General features: G+C 42.9%; 1 protein-coding gene across 3 annotated transcripts in view; it reads right to left on the bottom strand.

Annotated features, from left to right (window-relative positions):
* Positions 1-7,639: 7,639 nt before the first annotated feature.
* The window catches only part of LOC308325470 (transcription factor E2-alpha-like), a 64,698-nt gene continuing 45,200 nt past the window's right edge, over positions 7,640-27,137 (bottom strand). For 2 of the 3 annotated variants that reach the window (XM_080777963.1, XM_080777965.1), the window contains 3 exons: positions 22,908-23,206; positions 14,552-14,695; positions 7,640-13,156 (listed from right to left, as the gene is read on the bottom strand). In XM_080777963.1, coding sequence (XP_080634089.1) covers positions 14,559-14,695; positions 22,908-23,206 — 436 coding nt within the window. In that variant the 3' untranslated portion in view covers positions 7,640-13,156; positions 14,552-14,558. Of the gene's footprint in view, positions 13,157-14,551; positions 14,696-15,887; positions 16,139-22,907; positions 23,207-27,137 lie in introns of all 3 variants that reach the window. The other variant, XM_080777964.1, reaches the window with a different exon arrangement.

Genomic DNA, 27,137 nt, shown 5'->3' with positions numbered 1-27,137 from the left:
TGGGTGCGCATATAGCATTTATATACCAGTGTAAAAGATGCTATAAATGCTATAATATGAGCATCAGAGTTCCTAGTGGCAAGAAGTGTGGGCCTAAATCCCTTTCAATCTTTGTTCTCTGTTCTCTCAAACACCCAATTTCATAAAACATATTTTTGACTGTACAACAGAAGACCTTTAAACCCTTTTGGGCGGGAACCCCTTTTGTGATGTTATAATTTAGCTATTGAAAAATAGCAGACATTTTAGACATTTCTAAATGGGTTAAATAATGACCGACAGCAGGGGACGGACGGACGGAGTAGGAATGATGAATGATGATGCAGGAGGAGTACCGGTACTGGAAACGGTTGGAACTTGTTCCTACAAATAAAAATGCATCCGTGGTTCAGAGTCCATGTGGGGTCTGATGTCAGGTCCTTTCATTCACGGTGATGTTTCTACACAAAGACAGCTTCATGATGATGATGATGGCGACGTGTTAGCCAGCTGTGTGTATGCCTAATGTCTCTCTCTCTCTCTCTCTCTCTGCAGCGGCGTTTGGTCGTCGCGTCCGTCCGTTTGGTCGGCCCAGCCGTGACCGTCGGCCCACACACTGCCCTGAGGAACACAGAACACCTCACGTTAGTATTTAGAGGTGCTCGCCTCCGATCCATCGGCCACCATAAGTGATCATAAGGCTGAAAAAAGGTAACCTGACGCTGCCAGATCCAAGAAGCTTGCTACACAAGTTTGTTTCACAGCTTATTGGGATCTGCGATCTCGGGAGGCAATTCGATGACGGGGCTGTTCATTTTTTTCAAGATACTTGGTAGATGATTGGATGGGACCGTCTGTCTATCACCGTATGGGCGTGCAAACACAACCAATCATATTGACGTGTCTATATAGCTTCACATCCAGTTTCGCACATATCCCGCCCTTAGCTCACGCTGATTGGTTCGGTACAGGAGCTGTTCGGTGTTGGCTGAACTCCCTGAGAGATCCCAGATGGAAGCTGTGTTGGGGAACATGGTTACCCAATACCGCCCCCATCTGGCAAAGTCAGGTTAGAAAAAAGGCTGAGTTGTCTTTGTGTTTTGTTCACAGCACACCGAACAAAAGACCATTGATATTAAATATTGATGATAGTTTAAAATGTTTAAATGACATGCATGTATGTGACTTTGTTATAGTGGGTTTTAACCCATTCAGGGCGGCATCCCCTTTCGGTGTTCTAAGCATTATGTCATACTTTAGCTATTGAAAAATAGCAGATCTACAAGCTCATGCCACGCTACGAGCTTGTAGGTCTGCTATTAAAAAAAAAATCATGATAATGTGGCGTAAATCTTTGAATGTACATTCTTTCAGAGTGAACGTTTTTAACTCAAACATACATACTTTCAGATGGGGGTCGGCGGCCAATTACAGTTTTTGGTGTCCTTGACATGAACAACTTTGAGAACGACTGACATAGAAACAGAGGTTTTTCAAGAAAACTGTCAGGATTTAGAAGGCATTTGTAGAATCGTGCCCAGGTCGAAATGGCTTATTATTTTCTAATATGGCCCCCTTTTGAAAAATGTTTGGACACACCTGCCCTAAATGGAGGTAAACATAAAACAGGCTATACTGGGTCTGTCACAGTAGGAGAATGCTCACTAGTTTACTTAATAATGTCCATCCTGAGACATACTGGCTTGTTGTTATTGTTACACATCAATGGTATTTGTGGATCAGCCCAAAACAGAGAACAGTGAAGCAGAAATAGACCTTGTTGGAAATGACGGCAACAGGAGCTCTGAAAAGACCCCTGCTGTGAAGGGAACACACTCTACAGTCAACATGGTATTAAATAGAACACAAATGTTTTAGAACAGATTAGTAAAATATCCATTACAGCAGTGGTTCTCAAACCTTTTCTTGTCAAGGACCCTTAAATCGACCTTTATTAGCCTGCGTAGTCGTAGTGTGGACCCCCATTTGAAAAAGATATGCCAAAGACCCCCATAATTGAAGATCGTCATTACGGCTCTAGCAGTGATTCTCAACCCGTTTAATTTCAAGGACCCCCAGTTAGAGATGCATTATAGTCTACGGACCCCCATTTAATGGCATTTCTATCTCTGGGGACCCCCGATTTATATTGTAAAATCAATATTAATTGGTATGGTTACATTTGTACACTCTCAGAGTTACAGACCCATAAGGGTCCATTTGGTACCCAACAATCATTTAGGTGGGGACCCCCTGGAACTCCCTCAAGGACCCCTGGGGGTCCCCGGACCCCCACTTTGAGAAGCGTGGCATTACAGTACACCACCTCGATACAGCTAAACATTAGACATGCACGGGAGCCTCTTGGAGCTCTCTGCAGCAGCCCCATGTCTTACTGTATGTGGTCGTTATAATACAGTAAGCCACTACAGATTACAGTAAAATACCCTTCCCCCACTGTGAACAATACTGGAGAACATGATATGGATTATCATTAACCCATTCTGACCTGAGATCAGATTCTAAAAATGTCTTCTACATCCTGACAGTTTTCTGAAAAAGCTGTGTTTTTATGTCAGTCGTTCTTCGATTTTTCAAAAATATCAGACCTACAAGCTGGTAGCGAGCCACTCGGTGGCGCGCTACGAGCTTGGGTTCCCGCCCAAAATGGGTTAAATCCCAGATAACATGAACAACAACCTATTCTGGCCGAGTCTCATTTAACAGGCAAACATTAGGAGAAAATAACCAAACCGCCCCGTACCTCAGATGAGTGGAAGCAGCTTCTATTCCTCGTCCTTGAACTTGCCGCTGATGTAGGGAACGTAGTCCAGGAACAACCTCCAGTCGGTGAAGTGGACCAGCGCTACGCCTCCCACCGAACCCCACAACGCCAGGGTGGGCACCCTGAATGAACAGGAGAAAATAAACAATATGCTGCATTTTAGAGATTCATTGATAGGCAAAGGCAGACAGGTTCGGGACTCGAACCTGCAGCACACCGTCAGGGTATTACCGGCCGAGGTACCTGGACCGCTCAGCCTTTACATGGCATTATTACATTCACCCATTCACATTCACACCGATGGCGGAGGGAAACCATGCAAGGCACCAAACAGCACATCAGGAGCAATCAGGGGTTCAGAGTCTTGCTCAAAGGACACTTTGACACTAACTCTGGGGGAGCCCACAGGGATCGAACCGGGAACCGCACGGTTCCCATGATCCGGCATTATTTAAAGGACATTATTTAAAGGACAGACAGTTGTCTGTCCTGATAAATAAAGGTCTAATCGACTGAAACATCGACCTAATAAAGAGCAACATTTTGGACAGTGTCTGACAGTGTGTTTGACCTTTTCTTTGTTTTTCAAAGATACCCTTTTTTAAATATATGCTCTATTTCCCTGACTAGCCTTCTGAGGTGTGCATCGGCTATAAAAAAAAACCCACATTACTTACACATGAAATCCTGTGATTATGTGGTTGTTATTTGGAGGTGGTTTCTCTAACTTCTTCTACTGAGACATGTAGACCCTTGTGTGTGTTGGTAGGACAGCTGTGGGTTGCCATGTTTGGGCCTGAATGAAGCAACAGTGAAATGAGCTAAGCGGGGGTTGCCTCTTGTCTGAGCAGTGTGGTGGTGGGGGGGGGGCTCTTGTACAGCGTTGAGGCCTATTCATACTCCAGTTCTAGGGGATACGGTGACCACCGAAACGGTGCTTAAAAACAGAGATGTTTGGGTGAGCGGTGACTCTCTTACCACCGCGGCTCAGTGACGTCATGTTGTATTTTTCGGTGGTCACCTAATCACCTAAAACTACAGTATGAATTAGAATTGGACTAAAAGTTTATGTATGGCAGCTTAAAACTGCAAGAGGACTGTCGTCACCACATGCTTTGTTGTTGCATATTAAACATTTACTATCACATCAACCTGCTCATGTGCTTGGAAATAGTGGAGCAGAAATATTTAAAAATATTGAGTACACAGAGGGAGATACAGAGTAGTATGAGAGAATGGGTTAGGGGTGTTTCATGACAAATGCAATGCACACACAGTATCTGAACATGTCTGGCACAAATTAATCTCGTTTAAACACCATTAGACATATAAATGGCTGCTATTCCATACATTGCACAATGCATGCTCACAATGTACATTATGGAATATCATTCATTTTACTGATGAATTGAATAGGAAGGACCCCAATGCATGCACACAATGTACAGTTCTCATTCATTCTACTGATGAATTGAATAGGAAGGACCCCAATGGAAACAAGCCACGGTACTTCCCTGGGTTATAAATCCTCTTTAGCAGACCTTGTACTGAACTGTACTTTAACTGTGCTTTTTGTCCTTCTCTACAACAAAGTAGTAAATAAATAGTTTTTTTCCCATGTTTTTGATATAGGCCTACAGGTTTAATGTTAGTTTTTAGTTGAGAAGAAGAAGAAGAAATGCGTTCTGGTAAATCAAGTTTACCAAGGGTAACTGGACTAAGCATCAGATACTTGTTTACAGCCAGGCCCTGTGCATGGAGCATTTCATGGTAGTGGTTCAATGCCTTGTCCAAGGGCACTTCAACGGTGGTAATTTTAACGTGTCGGACAGCTGATTCGAACTGGCGACCTTCCGGTATCTAGACCGCTCCGCAATCCACTCGGCCACCGCTGCCAATGTATGTATTGAATGTAGTTCAATGTTTGTTTTAAAAACGCGATTGACAATGAAGGGAACATTTGCATCAACTTGTGCCTAACATAAAAACATACCGGTACTTACACAACACATACAGGAGACATTCCACAGGCCCCTATAATAGTATAGTTATAGTAGCTATTCTGTTCACTGGAGTAGCATGTAGAATAATTACAATCATTGATCATGTGCGTTTGGAAGTCTTGTATATCTGTGGAAGGTTGTCGAATAACCATTTACAATGTAGGCATTTAGCGACTTACAGTGAGACCACAACTAATATAGAGGTCTTGTAAATCAGCGGAAGGTTATAATGTAGTCCTGTGTTGACATCTAGTAGTATGACCTCCACACAGCTAGCTATAGCTAGCATAAAGCTAACAGCAGCAGTTGTAGTTTAGTAGTAAAGTCCGTCAGTCAGTCGGTCTCCTTTGATCTTATTCTTCCTTTGATCTTCATATCTTACCAGGTCTTGGCGATGGATACATATTTCTGGCCGATCAGTTTTCCGACTATGTTGTTGATCATGTTTTTGGATCAATAAGTTGAAGAGTTGCTCGATCCAGTCTTGATGTTGACTCCAGTGTTGTTGCCAGGTTGTGTGAAAGAAACAAGCCGAGCAGGTCTATGCCCAAAAGATAAGCATGAAGCACTTGATAGCTGAACTATAATGGTTTCATTTGGCCTGTAAATATACATAGGCTTTTTTTTAAGTAGCAGATCTACAAGCTAGCTCACAATGCGTCGTGATGAGCTAGCTTGTAGATCTTATTTTTTTTAATGAAGTAATGTGGATTTTATTTTTAACACAAATTAAATGAGGGTTTCCAATCCTGACATGTTTTCAGACGGACTGGGGGTCCGATATATATAATATATTAATTTGGGGGTCCTTGACGTGTAAATGTAACCCTGGTTTAAACATAAAGAAACAAACGCCCCCAAAAAAACGCAATAATAACAAAAATTAAAATAAACTACAAGCAACATTACAGGAAAAAGTCGCTTATGACTGAATAAGCAGACATGGCCACACTGTTCGGTCAGTTCAGTTGCAACACCGCCACCTAGCGTAGAGGAATGTGCAGTGCAGTCTCAAATGAATTCTATGAATAACTGGTTATATTCTTTTCTCTAATTGGTTGAATAAAGACGAATATTATTTTAAAGAAGTACTCAGAGTACTCAGATTACCTCCCCCCCCTTTGTTTTTATTAATTAAATCATTATGTAAGCAGAATGTCCCATTTCAGAATCATTATTGATCATTAAAACCCACTATATTTTACACTTTGGGTATTTGAAAAAGGGCATTAATCTACAAGCTGATACACACGACGTTGAGCTTGTAGAGAGACTGTTTAATAAGAATCAGATAGATGCAACTATCAGACAGGCCCAGAGGAACAGTGTTCATTGTTTTTGGCAGCAAATTTAGATTTTAGTTTTAGTCATTAGTCTCTTAGTTTTAATTTAGTTTCAGTCACATTTCAGTCACCTGGAATGTTGTAGTGTTAGTCTAGTTTTAGTCGACTAAATATCATAAGGTTTTAGTCGGCGCCTAAATCTACAGTTGATTTAGTCGAACAAAATGTATTTTGTCAGGCCTTGATGCCGTCTAGCCGCAATTTGCAACTCTAGATGAACGCGTTGTGAGCTTGTAGATCTGCTATCTTCAGCATGCAACCAATTGTAAAATGACATAGGCTATACTGTATCTCTTGTCCACTACTATTCCCTTCCTAAAATTTTAGTCTTCAGACAAACTACATTTCCCATTCACTTGCCCTTCAGACAAACTACATTTCCCATTCACTTGTCCTTCAGACAAACTACATTTCCCATTCACTTGCCCTTCAGACAAACTACATTTCCCATTCACTTGCCCTTCAGACAAACTACATTTCCCATTCACTTGTCCTTCAGACAAACTACATTTCCCATTCACTTGCCCTTCAGACAAACTACATTTCCCATTCACTTGTCGTTCAGACAAACTACATTTCCCATTCACTTGTCCTTCAGACAAACTACATTTCCCATTCACTTGCCCTTCAGACAAACTACATTTCCCATTCACTTGTCCTTCAGACAAACTACATTTCCCATTCACTTGCCCTTCAGACAAACTACATTTCCCATTCACTTGTCGTTCAGACAAACTACATTTCCCATTCACTTGTCCTTCAGACAAACTACATTTCCCATTCACTTGCCCTTCAGACAAACTACATTTCCCATTCACTTGTCCTTCAGACAAACACACCAGTCAAATATCCGCGGAGCACGAGCACGCACAAATACCTTTTAAAATCAATCAGATTAATATTCTCACTTTACAATTTAATAACCCTAGAATGTCTGTGATCTTACAGCCAGCCCACGGTCTGGTAACCATGCGCGGGTAGGATCGTAGGTAGGATTTATGCATGATGGCTCCGTGCGCGGGTAGAACAGATTTGGAATACATGACATGTATGTGAGATCACAGACATTCTAGTATAGAGGGCCCCCTTTCATGACGACGTCAGGCCCAGGAAATACTTCCTAATGCATTTTCCTCGTAGACATTTCAAAAAGTATTTATTTAAAGACCTTTTAAGCGTCGTACAAAGCCAACTTGAGTCGTGACAAATCATGACAACAAACACAATATTTTGGACCAAACAAATAATTACACAGAAGAAAAACAACAAAAAAAGTGTTGTTACCTCCTGTTTTTTTTTACTCTTTCTAATGAATTCTTCGGCCAAAAATATTGTTTGATGTTATTTGTTACAACTCGAGTTGGCTTTGTACCACGCTTAAAAGGTCTTTAAATAAATACGTTTTGAAAAGCCTATACGAGGTAAATGAACGGGGAATTATTTTCCGGGTCTCTCGAGGGGCTGCGACGCTCTATTCCTTCTCCATCAAGTTTGGCACGCTTCAAAAAGAAAAGAGGGGAAAAAGGGGGTACATTTTGTTATTAAAAATGGCACATTTATTGCTACATTACTGTTATATACACGACAGTTCTCAATATCTACTTTATATATAAAAAATAGGAAACTGGAGGCACTTTGAGGACAATATCCTACATGTAGATGCTGTCCCCAAATAGAAGAGTGAGACAGTGAGTTTACGTTGTATGTTGTTGTCAAGGGGGGGAGGGGGGGGGGCAGGGTCATAAGTAACAAACCCCCTTGGCAAAAAATAAGACGCCAGTTTTGTCAAATAAATTCAATGGATAATGAAGACAACGTTTCTTTAAATGCAACAAAATAAAAAGGAAGAGTAATTTTGCGTCGGCGATCACCGTCTCATTTCCAAGAGCACAATCTCTGGAGGGGAAGGGGTTAACATATTAAACAAACACAAACAAATAAAATATAGCCAGAGGAAAATAACAAATAGGGCTTAAAAAGGACAACTTTAGTTTCATGTTTTAGGTTGTTATTAGACCAAGTAAAAGGTGAGTGTTCAAAATTTCGTTTCATTTGCTGCTTTTTTTAGCTGCGTTTTAGCGATTTTAGTTGTTTTTTTACAGGGTGGTGGTGGGGGGGGGGCATTCGAATATGGGGCTAAATACGCGATAAAAGAAGACTCGTCTTTTACTTCCTCTAATAACGACCCAAAACATGAACCTTGGTTGAAAAAAAATAAAACCTAAAGTTGTCCTTCAAAATAAATCAACGGGAGGAGAAATATGTGACCATGAACTGACAGAATGGAAGGTAAAACAAATACTGGTACATATTAGCATCAGTTTACAGTTTAAACTAACGTACTGTTACATATCAGCATCCGCTTACAATAATAATAATAATAACAATAATAATAATAATACTGATGAGGCCGTAGCGCGCCGCTGTACATGTAGAATAAATGAACATGCCAATCAAAAAAAAAAAAAGGATGAAATTATATTCCAAAACAACAACAGATCTGGTTTTACACGACAGAGGAGAGGCTTTTTTTTTTACTTTTTTAAGTGGAGTTTCAGCGTCACATAAACGTATGGTTGGTCAGAAACATTGTGTGAGGATTCGTCATGAACGGATCATTGTGACCACTTCAAAACCTACATATACATATACATATATATATATATATATATATACCTAAGTTGACCGGGGAAGACCCCAGGGCTCTGTACTAGGTACACTAGTACTTCCCCCTCCATGCCGATCTTGTTAGCCGCAAACAGCCGATCTTACGAGCTCACACAACGCATCGTTTAGACGCGTTGTGAGCTCGTAAGATCGAGTGTTTTCGGCAGCAACGTAGCCCCCCCCCCCCCCCCCCAGCTAGAATACGGACGCTAGGTTTTTTCCCTGTGGTCAATGAATCCGAGCAACGCCACCGGTCAGTCGTTTCAGAGACGTGCGTGCTTGCTGAGACATTGTCGAATAAAAGGTTACCCCATGTATGTAAATCTTTTTTTTTTTTTTTTTACTTTTGTTTTTATACATCTGTATTGTTATATTTTTTATATATATATATATATATAAAAAAAAAACCTATTTATAAATTCCTCCAAAAATGCGGTTGCAACAACAACGACATAGTGATCGATATCCACCGCGAAGCAGAGAAGAAGGGATCTTTTTTCAGGCACTGGTGAGCGTTTAAATGTTTAAACCACTTTATCAAAACTCCCCCAAAAGTCAGGAAAATGACTAGAAAGGCCACCCTTTGTTGTCGTCTTCTTCTTTCTTATTGATTCATTATTTTGATTCATATTTCTGTCCTAATGAAACATTGTTGTTTTTGTGTGTGTTTCTTTTCATAAGTAATGTTTGTAAGATTGTGCAGAACTTATTCACAATAAATCAACAATTTCATCATGGACTAGACATTTTGCAATGGGGTGGGGGGGGGCATTAAGTCATGTCAGGGTATAGGGTGGGCAGGGGGGGGTTATTAAGTCTTATAAACACCAGATTATTCTGATGTTACGTATGTAGTTGGCCCGCAGTGTTTCGTAAAAACAAAGTTATTCAAAAAAAAAAATGGCCAAATATTTATAACAAACGATGGCGTGACGTCAGCCAGATAACGTTGGCATGATTCAGTAATGCTATGTGAGCGCCGGCCTCCTCCCTCCTGGCACAACAGCGCCACCTCCTGGCATCATTCAGTAATGCTATGTGAGCGCCGGCCTCCTCCCTCCGGGCACAACAGCACCACCTCCTGGCATCATTCAGTAATGCTATGTGAGCGCTGGCCTCCTCCCTCCGGGCACAACAGCACCACCTCCTGGCTGGCACAACACGTTGGCATCATTTAAGTAATGCTATCCTCGCCTCCGCCTCCTCCTCGCGTTCTTCACCAATGAAGAGACACGCCTCACTTTGTTCCACCTGGCATCCAGAGCTCAACGTCGCATTAAAGCCCGCTGGCATGTGGCAGGCTCTACGCACGCTAGCGTGTGCCAGGCCGTACTACGCACACTAGCGTGTGGCAGGCTCTACGCACGCTAGCGTGTGGCAGGCCGTACTACGGCCACTGGCGTGTGGCAGGCCGTACTACGCTGGCACGCACAACCGGGAAAAAAAACAGCGTTATTATCGATCCGCCGTTTTGGTGGTTGGGCCGCGCAGAGAGCGAGCGAGCGCACGTGTGGACTCGGGCCGTTACATTTCAACAATGTAAACAAACGAAAAGGAAAACAATAAAAAGCATTCCAAAAAAAGTAAAAACTCATACAGCTATGTTACAGAGTAAAAAATAAAAAATAAAAAACAAACAATAACTGACAAAATCAATCAATCAATTCTACAAAAAAAAGAAGGATGCTCACAAAACAAACAAACGAACAAAAAAAAGTTTTTTTTTTTTTTTTGCAAATTGTTCGAAGAGGAAAAACAAACCCAAACGCTCTCCGACGGCGACACACAAAGTCGCCCGGCCGATCGGCCAATCGGGCGAGCTCGCCACAAACAAGGTGGCGGCGATAACGATAACGCATCCATCGATGATCCCTTTGAAATATCAAACCTCATCATCTCGCTGTCAGCTAAACGCCGTTAACTAAAACACAAAGACCGTCTCTTTTCAATACTCCTTCGCCTTGTGTGTGTGTATGTGTGTTTGTGTATGTGTGTGTTTGTGTGAACGGTGACACGCTGGCGTCGACACAGCGGCGGTGTCGCTTCTACGTCACACACGATAACCCCTCCCACTTCCTGGCCCCTCCCCCTACTTCCTTCACAGGTGTTACCGATTGGTACGGCTGATTAACACATGCTGGCCTGACGTCGAAATTTTCTAAAAAACAAAATCTTCTAAATCCTGACAGTTTTCTGAAATACCTCATGTTTCTATATCGGTGGTGCTCAATATTTCATGTCAAGGACCCCGCAAAAATGAATAATTATGTAATTGGCCGCCGCCCCCCCCCGCCCCCCGCCCCATCTGAAAATATGTTGGGACCTTCCAGAAGCAAAGATTTGAGTTTAAAACGTTTGCATTCTGAAAGAATATATATATTCAAATATTTGCGCCACATTTTCGTGCGTCTTACACAGTCTTTTGGAACCCACTGAAGGACGCGTCGAGACCCCGGTGTAGCAGAACGGTTAGGTGGTCAGAGACCACACCGGCGTAGTTAGGTGGTCGGTAAACACCTGTGAAGGGAGTAGGGAAGGACAGAAGGAAGTAGGGAACGGGCCCAGAAGTACAGTTGTCCCGATAAAGTACTTAATTTTAAGTACTTCGTTTTTGTTGAGTAACCACTTATTTTACCCCTTTTTTCTCATAGATGCAGATGGATCTCAGAGCAACACTTGTCAGTTGTCATGTATGTATTGTAGATCGGCAGTTTTTTGGCGATCTGCTGCGGTGTTGGGTCAGACAACGTTGCATTCGCTCAGCCTAGCCCTGTGTCAACTGGATATTTTGGTACTCGGGGTCAAAATATCGTGGCCGGTTCCGAGTACCGAGTACGAGTACTTGAGGGTGGGTATCGGACGCTTAGCTGAGATGACCGCGAGCGATGCAGAAGACCGACCACGTGTTGATTCTACGTCGTCATGGCAGCAGTCACTCGTACTCACGTGTGTGTGTGTGTGTGTGTGTGTGTAACATGTGTGTAACGTGTATAGAATATGTGGCAGTTCTTTACCTGGTTGTTTTTCCATAGCCGTGGCAGTGACATAAAAAAAAGATGGCCGCCCGAGGGGCTCAACCGATTCAAATTAAAACATTTTTTTCTTTTTTACAAAAGCAAAAATAAAACCCCCAACGAAGCAGGTTCATCCACCACACACCTAGATAAAAGACCGCGGTATCATTTTCTTTAAGCCAAAACGACGACCAGCAACACCAGATAAGAGGAATCAATCTTCTGAAAAGCTGTCCAGTTTCTTTAAGCACTCGAAACCCTCGATCATAGTTTAAGTTGAGCGGAGTCCCGCAAGGGCCTCTGTACTGTACTAGGACCTCTCGTATTTACGCTCCGAACTGAATTTCTTCAGCGAAAATAGCGGATCTACAAGATCGCACAACTCGCGTGCACTGTAGATCTGTTATATCCTTGTGTGTGTGTGTGTGTGTGTGTGTGCTAATGCTGCTAGTGCTAGCATGGCCTGGATTTGTCCAGATCCACCTCCGTTATTTCAGTCATCAGTTCTTACAAAATAATAAACAGGAACGTTGATAAACCAACCATGGCCACGTTCATCCTAGCCAAGCGCTTAGTGCTATACAGGTAGGCCTATAAACATAGCATTTAGTGCTATACAGTAGGCCTATAAACACATACTCCTCAAACAGAAGATGAAGAATAATAATAATAATAATCTGGTGTCCTTTTTGTTATCGTGAAAAGTAAGACCTCCGTGTTCGTTCGGATGGGAATGCCAAATATCCATCCAAGGACACCGATATGATCATTTATTCTTTTTTTTTCTTTCTTTGCTCACATGAGCGATTGATCCAAAAATACTATTTGATCCAAACAAAGTTTTGCTCCAGACATCGTGGAGCAACTTCTTCTTCTTTTGTTGTTGTTAAACGTCTTACAAAAAAACATGACCATTTTAGACAGGAAGTCCGCGGAACTTCCGTTGTCTCCACACCTCGAAGAAACAGAGTGTCTCTTCCAGAGTCCGAGGTGTCGCTATAAGGTCAAGGGTCATCAAACAGAGTCCAAGGTTGTGGCTGCTAGAGGGGTCAAGGGTCATCAAACAGTTGTCAATATGTTGTCAATGTTGTGTGTGTTTTACTGTTGAATCCGTCCTCATGGTCAGGAATGTGGCCACTGGCTGTGTGTGTGTGTGTTCGTGTGTGTGTGGTTGTGCGTGTGTGCACATGCATGTGCGTGCGTGCGTGCATGCGTGTATGCGTGTGAAACACACTGAGATGCATGGTAAGAGAATAAGGCCACGTCTTCGTGTAGGGCTGTGCTGTACTGTACTGTACTGTACTGTACTGTACTGTACTGTACTGTACTGTACTGTACTGTACTGTACTGTACAATCAACAGGAACTGCAAGAGAAAAGAAATACACGTTAGCCGTAATAATGTTGGGTCAGTCCTAGATCTAAGAAAGCTAGATGTCTCTATAGACCCGCCATCTGGACAATGGAGAGAGACGTTGCTACGTGGCGGCCATCTTACTGAGGCGCAGCATAACGTTGTCTATGGGGTAGTTAAAAAAAAAAAACACTCATAACATTGTGTCTATGGGGCATGCACTTTTTAAATAACCACTCATGACATTGTGACTATGGGGCACAGCCAATACCATCTTTTACCATCAGGGCGACGGTATATGGTACCTTCCCTGCAGGCTATAGGGCCTCAAGATCGTTTGTTCCCATAAGTATAGGACTTATGAACAAAAGCAGGCCCCGACTCAGTTCTGTGCATAAAGTGTGATGTGATGCCTCTTGGAACTATGACTGGTGGCCTTCTGTTGAAACTGTTTCTTTATTGTCTATGTACTGTGTGATCTGTTTGTTTGCATTATGTTTTATGTATATCGTGATGACTGCTGTGCACAAAACTAATTTCCTAAAGGACAAATAAAGTATCTAGATCTATGTACTTTTAAAATCACCACTCATAACATTGTGTCTATGGGGTACTTTTTAAATCACCACTCATAACATTGTGTCTATGGGGTACTTTTTAAATGACCACTCATAACATTGCGTCTATGGGGCATTTACTTTTTAAATAACCACTCATAACATTGTGTTTATGGGGCATGTACATAGTCTTTAAATAAAATCTTTCTGAATCGTCTATGGGGGAAAATGAATCGTATATGGGGGGAAATTAAATAATCTATGGGGGAAAATGAATCGTTTATGGGTGAAATCGTCTATGGGGGAAATGAATCGTCTATGGGGGACAATGAATAGTATATGGGGGAATAGCAATAGTCTATGGGGGCGAATGAATCGTCTATGGGGGAAATTAATCGTCTATGGGGGACAATGGATCGTCTATGGGGGTAAATTAATCGTTTATGGGTGAACATTTATCTTCTATGGGGGACAATGAATCGTCTATGGGGGAATTAATTGCTATGGGGGAAAATTAATTCTGTTCTGGGCCGCTTGTCGTCATGAAAGGGGGCGGGACTGCAACGCTCTATACCGTATATTTATGAATAGTAGGCCGGGCGTTCAAAATTAACCAGGCCACCAGCAGACTTTTATTTATTTCTGCACCAGACTGGGTGTTACATACTGTTTGATTGACAGGGAGGTATTTGACTGACATGAAGGTATTTGATTGACAGCAGGGTATTTGACTGACAGGAAGGTATTTGATTGACAGGAAGGTATTTGATTGACAGGAAGGTATTTGATTGACAGGGAGGTATTTGACTGACAGGGAGGTGTTTGATTGACAGGGAGGTATTTGACATACCTGGGTGTTACATATGGCTCACGTTGTGTCCGTCTCCGCCCATCCCGGGGTGCCCGCCCCCCAGGGTCATCTGGGGGTCAACGCCGGACACTTTCTCCTCCTCTCGTCTCTTCAGACAGGCGGCCTTGGGGTTCAGATTACGCTCTGAAGAACAGGAAGCAACGTTTAGTGTGCGGCAATGACAAGGAGAATATAACGTAATAATTCCATCTGCTTTCTGTGATTGGAAATGAAACAATTAACAATTAACAGGAACGTGTCCGTTCTGGAAGACAACAGGCGAGGACAAGGGCAGAGAGAACAGGAAGCTGAGAACAGGAAGGTGTAAAAGAACAGGAAGGTGAGAACAGGACAGGACAGATGGAGAAACATGAAGTTTGGCAGAAGAAGAGCAGGGATATCCTTCCTCCTTCCCCCTCATCGTCACCATCATCATCCTCCTCATTCCTTCCGTCGGTCTCATTAGTGCAGGTGATGACAGAACATGACCGTCAGGTCAGTCGGTCGGTCGCAGGATTATTATTATTATTATGTTTTGTTCTTTCAGATGTGAAACGCCAACGCGTGGAAAGCCAACGTCTTAAACCACTAAGCCAAAATATATTAAGCCTTTTTTAGGCCACTCTGCTACACTCTCACCCTCCTCATCACCCAATCCTCCCACGGGGAAAACCAACCCTTACGAGGGAAAAAATTAAGATTTTTGTTTCTTTTCTGCTTCTGCTGTTTTTTAATTATTATATTCTTTTCTTACTTTGTTTTTGTTTTGTCAGTAACTAATGTTACTCTTAAAAAGGGTAGGCAGAATAAGCTTTGGCTTCAGCCTACAACTTTTCGGTGCTAAACTTGACCTTATAACACAACTGTCTTTAAAATGTAAAAATGTATGTACCGAAATAAACTATTCATTCATTAATTCATTCACAACGCTCATGCTTCCGCTGGGGGGCGGGGCTTCCCAAGGAATCTCAGGAAAGGTTTTCCCTCCCTGGAGCACATATACGCTCCAGAGCCGGAAAGGGGCGTCTACGTCTACGCTGGCCAAGCGGTCTCTGGCGTGTTCGAGTCCCGTTCATGACGACCTTTGCTGCATGTCTCTCCCTCTTTCCTGTCAGTCTTCACTTGATACTATCAATAAAGGCAGAAAAGCCAAAAACTATTTAAAAAATAATATATGTTCGAGCAGCACCGTGTTATGTATTGGCTCGTGTACGCTCACGCATGGCCCAGGCTGCAGTACCTACTTCCGGCCACCATGTCCATGTTATGCGTCAGCGTTTTCCTCTCTCGGTGACGTCTCTGCCAACCTATACTCTGAGAGGTCAGTGGACCTTACCTCGGACCTGCTGCTCCAGCCCCAGGATGACCTGCACGGCCTGCTGGAGGATGATGAGCTTGGTCTGGGCCTTGTCGCTCTGCATGTGGGCCTGCACCATGCGGCCCAGCTCCCGGAACGCCTCGTTGATGTCGCGCACGCGCACGCGCTCCCGCGTGTTGTTGGCGTGGCGCCGCCCGCGCTCGCGCTCCTCCTTCTCCTCCGCCGTCAGGTTCTCGTCGCCCGCCGACGTCACGCTCACGCTGCAGCTGCTGCGGTGGCGTAAAGGTCAAGGAGGGGTCAACGCTAAACGCTAACACTAAAGGCTAACGCTGCTGTGGTGGCGTAAAGGTCAAGGGGTCAACGCTAAACGCTAACGCTGCAGCGGTGGCGTAAAGGTCAAGGGGGGTCAACGCTAATGCTAACGCTACAGGCTAACGCTGCTGCGGTGGCGTAAAGGTCAAGGGGTCAACGCTAAACGCTAGCGCTGCAGCTGCTGAGGTGGCGTAAAGGTCAAGGGGTCAACGCTAACGCTACAGGCTAACACTGCAGCTGCTGCAGTGGTGGCGGAATGTAGCTAAGTAGATGCTACTTAAAGTGGCAATAAGCAATAATATGTCGAAATTTGAATGACTTTTGACAGCCAGCAATTAGTCCACTTGCCAGAATGTGAACCCGGACATGTTGAGTACACCAAGGTTTTATGTTATAAATGTTGAGCATGGGTTCTCTAGCATGTATAAATGTTGAGCATGGGTTCCCTAGCATTTATACATGTTGAGTATGGGTTCCTAGCATTTATAAATGTTGAGTATGGGTTCCTAGCATTTATAAATGTTGAGCATGGGTTCCCTAGCATTTATAAATGTTGAGTATGGGTTCCCTAGCATTTATAAATGTTGAGCATGGGTTCCCTAGCATTTATAAATGTTGAGCATGGGTTCCCTAGCATTTATAAATGTTGAGCATGGGTTCCCTAGCATTTAGAAACTGCTGGATGCTAACTTGCATATGTTGGGCAATTTTCATATTTGGCATAATATCTGAACATACCATTAACAACCTATAAGAAAAACAAAATCAAAGTTTCATCATGCTTTAAGTAGCATGTGCCTGGAATGGACCCCCTAGTTTGACACGTCACATGCTACATAAAGCATGATTTTTTAATTGTTTGCCTTCTATAGGTTGATTATGGTCATGGATATTATGACAGTTGTGAAAATTGCTCAACATATGCAAGTTAGCATCGGGCGGTTTCTACATGCTGGGGACCCATACTCAACATTTCTACATGCTGGGGACCCATACTCAACATGTCTACATGCTGGGGACCCATACTCAACATTTCTACATGCTGGGGAGTGGGGACCCATACTCAACATTTCTAACATAAAACCTTGGTGTACTCAACATGTCCAGGTTCACAATGGGGTTCGATGGGCTGGAAAGTAGAGTGCATGGATAAAACACTCCCAAAACATGTTGTCTCTCAGTGAAACATCTAGGGGCCACAATCTGCATTCAAAGATTTACCTAGAAGTAGTGATTAACATTGAGAAATACTGAAAAAAATATTGCTTATAGCAACTTCAAGTACCAATTTGAGGTATTTGTACTTGGAGTACTTGGAGGAACTGGAGTGTTTTTTTTTTACGATTTATTCTTCCATTTTCAAAATATTATACACTTGAATACTTGAAACGGGACATTCTGCAAAGCGAGTACTTTTACTTTATGTCTTAGTACGTTAAGTGCATTTTGAAGGCAATACTTTTTGTACTTTTACTAGTAGTACATTTTGAATTTTGGACGGAATATTTCTACATCACAGTATCGATACTTGTACTCAGACTGCAAAGTGTGAGTACTTTTGTTTTGCACCACTGAGTGTAAGTAAGGTGAGGAGGAGGAGGAGGAGGAAGGGGTTAAGACAAACAAACACCCCGAACCGGGACGTCAGGGGTTAAAAAATGTAACCCTTTTCAGTGTCCGAACACGAGAGACAGTCCATTATGTTGTTGTTCTGCTGGCTTGAAGGAGGAGGAGGAGGAGGAGTCTCCCCCTGGTGGTGAGGCGTGGCGGTGCGTTGCAGGAGGAGAGAGAGAGAGAGAGAGCGTCGAGGTGGAAGCGAGGCGTCTTTCTCTGGGAGCGCTCAACGTCCTCGGTGTTCGTGGGGAATTCAACTGATTCAAACTTTACCCCGCGTTCTCGGTACAGACCCACCGAGCGATCGATACGTTTTCACCTCATAACAGATGTTTATATATATATTATACATTGACCGGTACGCCAGGGCCGACCGACTGAAATAGGGTATTTGTTTTTATTTATTTATCAATCTGGTCATTGAGGTCCAGGAGTTGAGGAGGAGGAGGAGAGGAGGGATGAGGAGAGAGGAAGAGACACCCTCTGCTCAGACACGCACAGGCAGGCACACACACGCACGCACGCGCGCGCGCGCGAGCGCACACACACACACACACACACACACACACACACACACACACACACACACACACACACACACACACACACACACACACACACACACTACAAGAAAAGGAAAGGAGCCAAGATGAAGGAAGGTGGCGTCTGGTCAAATACATCACATCACACACACACACAGAGGAGGATGTATTTCTGTGAATAAATATGAGGAGGGAGGACAGGTCAGAGGCCAGAGGTCAGAGGTCACTGCTGCCGTCTGCGGAAGGAAAACCAGGAAGATATGAGGGGAGGAACCGAGAGATGGATGGAGAGGAGTGGAGGGAAAACCAGGAACCGAGAGATGGATGGAGAGGAGTGGAGGGAAAACCAGGAACCGAGAGATGGATGGAGAGGAATGGAGGGAAAACCAGGAACCGAGAGATGGATGGAGGAGTGGAGGGAAAGAGGGAGGCGGATAACAAAAAAAAATGAAAGAAATACTAGAAAGGTTGACATCTGAAAGGCCAGGAGGACTGGGGGTGGAGCTTGTTAATGTGTATCGATAACGAGCACCGTGTGCGTCGATCAGGCTTATCCAGACCGGTTCTTATCGAGACGGGAGACGATACATTCTGAACAGAACCAGAATCTTTAACTATAGGGCCTCAAATAAAGTTATTTTCTGACACAGCCTGTAGTGAGTTGTTGTGTTTATATAAACGGTTCAGATACCGCCTGCAGTGCGTCGTTGTGTTTATAGAAACGGTTCAGATACCGCCTGCAGTGCGTCGTTGTGTTTATAGAAACGGTTCAGATACCGCCTGCAGTGAGTCGTTGTGTTTATAGAAACGGTTCAGATACCGCCTGCAGTGAGTCGTTGTGTTTATAGAAACGGTTCAGATACCGCCTGCAGTGAGTCGTTGTGTTTATAGAAACGGTTCAGATACCGCCTGCAGTGCGTCGTTGTTTATAGAACGGTTCAGATCCAGCCTGTAGTGCGTCGTTGTGTTTATAGAACGGTTCAGATCCAGAAGGCAGGATTGAGGCAGGGCGAGGATCAGAAGGTAGGACACAGACTAGGGCTGTCACAAATATACATTTAAGTCGACGATCAATTGTCATGCAAATAATTTTGCGATTAACGATTGAGTTGTGTTTTTTGGAAAATGTAACATTTAATATGAATATAAATTGTATGTCTGTTTTGCCTTTTAGGCTGTAATGAAATATGCCATGAAATAATGACTATGAATTAAATTGTATACTAAGAAAAGCTAAAAGCGGAAATAGCTGATCTACAAGCCTGTGTGAGCTTCTAGATCTGCTATTTCTTTATTTATTGTTTCATGTATGAACACCTTTCAACATGGAAACAGTTATGACGATTATGACCAGATACATGCTCTTATCTCAGATATTAGCGTTTAGGCGATGATGTAAGACTGGTGACAACGCTACAGCGGGACATATGAAGTCAGATGAAGAGATTAAAATCCATTCATTCCCTGTTAACCAATTAGCAGGGACATCTAATGAGATAATGTCAGGTTTAAAGGCATAGTTCACCCCCCCACCCAAAAAACAAAATACTTGTTTTTCCCATCGACAACTGACCACATGGGGGGGGGCTGAACTATAATATTAAGGCCTCTAAGATGGTTAGAAATAATATGGAGGAAAAGAAGAAGAAATAGTGGGCAAAAATGAAAACCAGAAAATGAAAATGATAAAAAAGGACAAAACACATATCATGTTAATCTATAGCGGAGACATGTAAGCATTTGGACAGTGGAGGAGACAAGACGCCTGATACAACCACAGAATGGGTCTATCACACACAGTGGACAGGACAGACAGACAGACAGACAGACAGACAGACAGACAGACAGACAGACAGACAGACAGATGTGTGATAGAGCCACAGAATAGTTCTATCGAAGAAACAGCCACAAACACAGCCTCACTTCTTTAGTCCCGTTGTATCTCAAAGACCCAAACAGCAGCACGGCAATGCAACCAGTACAGAACCTTTAAAGAACCACAAACGCTGTCTTTTCTTTTATTATTATATATATATTCTAACAGCATTGGCTATCGGGATACTGTGCACATTAACATAAGATATATATATTTGTTGTTAAGGCCTTTTTGTTTACAAGTTATTCAGAGTCACTGAAACCCAAACAAAATCTACCTGAATAACTAATGAGTGCTATGAGCTTGTAGATCTGACATTTTCGTGCAGATATTTGAATATAATATATATTGTTTAAAGCGAACATTTTTTAACTCGGATCGTTGCTTCTATAGGGAGGCTCCCAGAACAACATATTTAGAGACGGGTGGTCGGCGGGCCAAATTAAATAGTTGATCATGTTGGGGGTTTGGACAGCCCTGGGCGCCACGTTTAAAGGAGAATTCCATGCTAGAATGCTTTAAAAAAAAATATCTTTCTTACCTTTCTTACCTTCCTTATTGGCTATTTCCCCTACCATAAGCCCTCAATTAATTGCATTGAATGGGGTTATGGGGTGTTGTGCTAATTTGCTTATTTCCATCAAAATAAGTAGTAAAGTGTGTCGCTTGGGATATTATTTACATTATGAAGAGAGGATATATACAAACAAATAATACATTTGAGCGATGGAAATAAGCGAATTAGCACAACACCCCATAGCCCCATTCAATTCAATGCATTCATTTAGGGCTTATGGTAGGGGAAATAGCCAATAAGGAGCTTTTGCACAAAGTAATAACTGGACCTCTTTGGTGGGGACGTAACGACTACAAAGAAAGGTAAGAAAGCCTTTTAGTATGGATTTCTCCTTTAATGTCGAGTTCAGCAGCTTCCGTGCCGAGCTCTTCTAAAACATGGATGATCTGTATGATCACCTCCAATCCGAGCTTCAATTCAGAGAGAAACGCAGCAAAAGCTCATTGCTAATTTGTGTCAGACAGACAGACGTAATGGCCCTTTAAAGAACGGTTGCATGTATGTGGTACAACCGGTGCTACTACTACTACTACTACTACTACTGTGTGAATGAAAAGAAGAGAAATTAAAATAAAAATGGAATATGGAACAGAAGCTTTGAGATGCAGGGAGAGGCAAAGATGTGAGACTGTGTGGGCGGAGTTGAAATGTGGACCCTCCTCCTCATCGGACACGCCCCCCCCCCCCCCCCCAACACCTCTGTGACGACAGCATCCCGCACGATGAAGACGTCGATAGAACGGGTGTCGTTCTTCGGTGCTGGACTCGTGCTACATCGTGCTGTAAATAGTACAATTCATTTTGGAGATATGTTTATATTTCACAAAATGACTCGGGTACGGGAGTGGTGTGGTGCCCTCTGGTGTCATCACAGAAGCATTACCATATTATGCAATCAAATACCTCCTTTTAAAACACCTATGATGCTAAAAACGTACACCATGCCGTTGACGTTATTCTCAACCTGGAGCAGCAAGTCCGAGGTCTGACACGTACTGTCAGTCCAAACCGTGGATGTGTACACAATACATATAAACGTCTTTATCTTTTTAATGATATAAAACAGGATGGCTGTGATCCATTCCCTGACAGCTCCCGTTGCCTCACTCAGCGGGGTGCAGTACTTAGTTTAGACAGTTTTTTGTTTAGACTAGTCATTGGTTAAACCAGTCATTAGTCCTACAACTACAGCCTATCTCAAACCCTCACCCTAAACCTAACCTCCCACGGGGCACTGGGGCAGCACACCTAAACCTAACCTTAACCCATGTCTAACCAATGACTAGTCTAAACTAAGTATGCACCCCGCTCAGCGCTCCCGTTGCCTCGCTCAGCGGCGCTCCCGGACATGTTTTGTGCATCATTCGCGCAGCGGTACACTTCCTTGTTTACGGCCGACAAATCTTGCTATTATCCCTAAATCTAGGGCGCTTTGATGAGAACGCTGATGTTCTGTCCTTAATTTCTGACGTAAGTCACGTAAACCAAGCATCTGGTTTGGAAGATAAAAGCTTCTAGAGAGAGATCAGACCGGAGGTAGTGATGGAACCTTATACCTGCCGGTTATGGGGGGGGGGAAATGGAAGGAGAGGCTTTTCAGAGTAAAATCTGCCCATCCCAAACTAAAGAATAAGACAATTTTAGTTCAATGTGGACCCCCAAAAATTGGGGGTGCAAGGCTCAGCCAAGCTCATATACATGAGCATGCAAGTTAAAATAACTGATAAAATGATAATAGCACAAATAATACTTTTATCTTTTATAGCACAATGAAGCACAAATCCAGCTCTGAAGAATGACACCAGCTGTATTCATGTCTTCATCCATCCATCAACCGCTTATGCGGAGTTGGGTGGCGGGGGCAAGAGTTCCGGCAGCAGAGAGCTCCAGAAACTTCCCTTCTCGGGGGGGGTTCCAAAACGTCACCGAGGTGTGTGTGTCCCAACAACCAAACCCTCCCCTTGAGGGGTGCTAAAATGTCACCGAGGTGTGTGTGTATCCCAACAACCAAACCCTCCCCTTGAGGGTGCTAAATCGTCACCGAGGTGTCTCCCCCCCCACCCCCCAACAACCAAACCAAACCAAACCAAGCCAAACAGCGCAGCAGCGAGACTGACCTCGGACTTGCTGCTCCAGGTTGAGAATAACGTTAACGGCCTGGTGCAGAATGAGCAGCTTGGTCTGTGGTTTCTCGTTGCTCAGGTGGAGCTGACACATGCGTCCCAGCTCCTTGAAGGCCTCGTTGATGTCGCGCACGCGCAGACGCTCGCGGGTGTTGTTGGTCACCCGCCGCTCTTTCTCCCGCTCCGCCTTCACCTCCACGGGAAGGTCCTCATCATCCTCCTCCTCCTCGCCGCCAAACTCCTCCCCCTTCTCCTCCTCCTCCTCCGCTTGGGCGAGGCCGCGGTGGTCCCGACTGGACCCCCGACAGCAAAATGTTTCATTTGTTTTTTTTTTTAGTTTAAAGGGCAGTTTTTAGTCTTTGGAATGATTTTTAGTTTTAGTCACATTTTTACTAGTCATCTGAAATGTGTTAAGTGTGTTAGTCTGGTTTTAGTCGACAAAATGTGATACGATTTTTAGTCAACTAACTAACTACTATATCTACTAACCACTATATCTACGGTTGTTTTATTGTCGACAAAAATGCTACTTTTTTTTTGCGGGCCTTGATGCCGTCGTAAAGGAAGGTTTTGACACATGGTTTGCATGCCGAAAATAGCCGATCTACAAGACCTCAATGCGTTGTGTGCTTGTAGAAAATAGCCGACCTCAAGACCTCAATGCCGACCTACAAGACCTCAATGCGTTGTGTGCTTGTAGAAAATAGCCGATCTGCAAGCCCTCAACACGTTGTGTGCTTGTAGAAAATAGCCGACCTACAAGACCTCAATGCGTTGTGTGCTTGTAGAAAATAGCCGATCTGCAAGCCCTCAACGCGTTGTGTGCTTGTAGAAAATAGCCGATCTGCAAGCCCTCAACACGTTGTGTGCTTGTAGAAAATAGCCGATCTGCAAGCCCTCAACACGTTGTGTGCTTGTAGAAAATAGCCGATCTGCAAGCCCTCAACACGTTGTGTGCTTGTAGAAAATAGCCGATCTGCAAGCCCTCAACACGTTGTGTGCTTGTAGAAAATAGCCGATCTGCAAGCCCTCAACACGTTGTGTGCTTGTAGAAAATAGCCGATCTGCAAGACCTCAACACGTTGTGTGCTTGTAGAAAATAGCCGATCTGCAAGCCCTCAACACGTTGTGTGCCTGTAGATCGGCTATTTTCAGAGAGCAACAACAACGAGCGCAACCAAGATTAAACTCCGTCCATATTTAGTCGTAGTTTAGTCGTCATGGCTTATGGTTTTTAGTCGACGAAATCAAAACTAACCAACGGCAGGGTGGGCGTGTCCACCAACCCAAAGTCACCTGACCTCCTGGTGGCGCTGCTGTGCGGAATTATTAATTAATCAAAACAAGGAGAGTAAGTAAACATAGCCTTAATCTACGCCAGGAGAAGCCTAATTGACATAATCAATATACAACGAGGTCAATTAAATTAAATTAGCTTAGATCCAGGCCTCACCCTGCAGTTTCCCTGTGATCAGATTGTTACAATTTATCAGACGCTCTTAATCCAGAGCGATTTACAATAAGCAAGAACATAAAGCATGGCGATACATCACATACATAACAAGTAGTTATCATGAAACATGAATGAATATAATGAAACTATACATATAAACTATACATACTATACTAGTATAGTATGTATAGTTTGTATAGTATAGTATAGTATGTTCTGTTCTTTGACTGTATGGAAGTGTCTATTTGTACGTCTCTAAATGTTTTGATGAATTGAACATGGTGGACCCTCTTGTAAACAAGTGTAATGCTTAATTGGGTCGTCCACTCACAGTCTTTGTATTGAGTTTGTGCTTGAAATGTACTGTAATTCTGCAAACTGTTAATAAATCAATCAATCAAAATCAATGTATAGTTTATATGTATAGTTTCATTATAATCAATATATATACTATACTTCTATGTATAGTTTATATGTATAGTTTCATTATCTTCCACTGTTACGTTCTTAGCTTACGCACGTTTCATGATAACTACTCTTTATGTGATGTATTCCCATGCTTTTTGTTATTGCATATTGTAAATCGCTCTGGATTAACAGCGTCTGATAAATGCCTAAATTGTAACAATCTGATCACAGGGAAACTGCAGGGTGAGACCTGGATCTAAGATAATTGCTCTTAAAGGACAACTTTTTTTTTTTTTCAACCAAGGTTCATGTTTTAGGTTGTTATTAGAGAAACTAAAAGAGGAGTGTTAATTTTCTTTCATTTGCTGATTTCTTTCGTTTTGGGGATTTTAGCGGTTTTTGACAGGGGCGGGGGCATTCGAGCATGGGGCTAAATATGTATTTTTTTACAAAATATTATGGCGATTCTCTTTTATTATTATTTACTATAGTCCAAATAAACCCCAAAAGATCACAGCATCCATTGAATATGACAAACTGACATATTGAGGCAGCGGTGGCCGAACGGTTTGCGGAGCGGTCTTGATATCAGAAGGTCGCTAGTTCGTATCCCCGGACCGGCACGTTAAAATGACCACCGTTGAAGTGCCCTTGAGCAAGGCATTGAACCCCTACCATGAAATGTTCTATGAGCAGGGCCTGGCTGTAAACAAGTTCTTGAGCTTAGTCCAGTTACCCTGCAGGGTAAACATGGTAACTTTGCTTTGCTTTTGAGCCTATACACACAGTATAAGCCTTCCCCCCAGTAGGCTACATTCACATTCAGTAGATCCTGTGATCTTCTGTGGCCTGATGTAATTTCCTGGGGTTTATTAGGACTATAGTAAATAATACAAAAATAAATCACCATAACATTTGGTAAAAAATAATTAACACTCATCTTTTACTTTCTCTAATGACAACCCAAAACATGAACCTTGGTTGAAAAAAACTAAAGTTGTCCTTCAACCCATTTTGGGCGGGAACCCTTTCGGTGTTAGCATTACGTTATGCTTTAGCCATTGAACAATAGCAGATCTACAAGCTCATAGCGCGAGTGCCGCGCTACGAGCTTGTTGGTCTGCTATTATTTGAAAAATCGAAGAGCGACTGACATAGAAGACATTTTTAGAATCTGATCTCAGGTCAGAATGCGTTAACTCCAATCAAGGACAACACCAGCACTGTGATCCGTTAGCGTTGCTCTTCTATATATAAAGGTTGTTGTGATTGATTCGGAGAAGAAAAGTCTCTCAAACCAAAGCGAACCAAATACGGAGCTGCTGCTGTTCCTGAATGTGTCTGAGCAACACGACTGCTGGCCCCACGTCGGCTCTGGAAAGACACCAACGTCATAAATACCCCCAACGACATCAACATAATTACGGACCGTCCATGCAAGCAACTCTTCTAGCGCAAAAAAACCCCCCTCCATAAAATAAAGCCTTTATTTATTGGATAGTTCATTAACCCATTTAGACCCGACGTCGAAATTAAAAAAAAAAAAAGTATTCTGAATGAATATATATTCAAAGATTTGTGTCGCATTTTCACGATTTTTCAAAAATAGCAGACCTACAAGCTCGTAGCACGCCACTCGGTGGCGTGCTATGAGCTTGTAGATCTGCTATTTTTCAATCGCTAAAGTATAACATAATGCTTAGTTAAAACACCAAAAGGGGTTCCTGCCCAGAATGGGTTAAGGGAACTATTACGCACTTTAAAAGCCTATATACTTTGATATATGACGGGAGAGCGAGCCGACAACAACCCAATTTAGTTTGTGGATTTGCACGAACAGGATGCCAAGTGGCTGAAAACCAAAACCGTTTTTTTTTTCTTTTTCTTTTGGCCACAGACTGGCCTTCTGTAGAGCTAAATGTTCCCTAATTTACTAGCCAGGCTCTCAGAGTGAGGTCTGAGGACCCCCAGGGGTCCTTGAGAGAGTTCCAGGGGGTCTCCAGCTTAAATGATAGTTTGAAACCAAATGGGTCTGTAACTCTGAAAGTCTCAGAGTTACATTAACATTGATTTTTACAATACAAATCGGGGGTCTCGGAGATAGAAATGCCATTAAATGGGGGTCCGTAGACTATAATGCATGTCTAACTGGGGGTCCTTGAAGTTAAACTGGTTGAGAATCACTGCTAGAGCTGTGAACATCTTCTCTTATTGGCATATTATACGAATTATAATACATTGAGGCCAGTGAGGCTTGTTTTGTTTGTTTGCTTTGGGAATATTATTTTTGTTCTAAATTGTATCATGTTCGGAATAAAGTCGTTCATTAATTCACTCATATCTCTTCAAATGGGGGGTCTGAG

This window comes from Protomyctophum bolini, assembly GCF_963924005.1.
Source record: "Protomyctophum bolini genome assembly, chromosome: 12".
In the NCBI taxonomy this organism is placed as follows: domain Eukaryota; kingdom Metazoa; phylum Chordata; class Actinopteri; order Myctophiformes; family Myctophidae; genus Protomyctophum; species Protomyctophum bolini.
The sequence above is the reverse complement of the archived record's forward strand: the minus strand, read 5'-3'. Positions and strand labels throughout refer to the sequence as shown.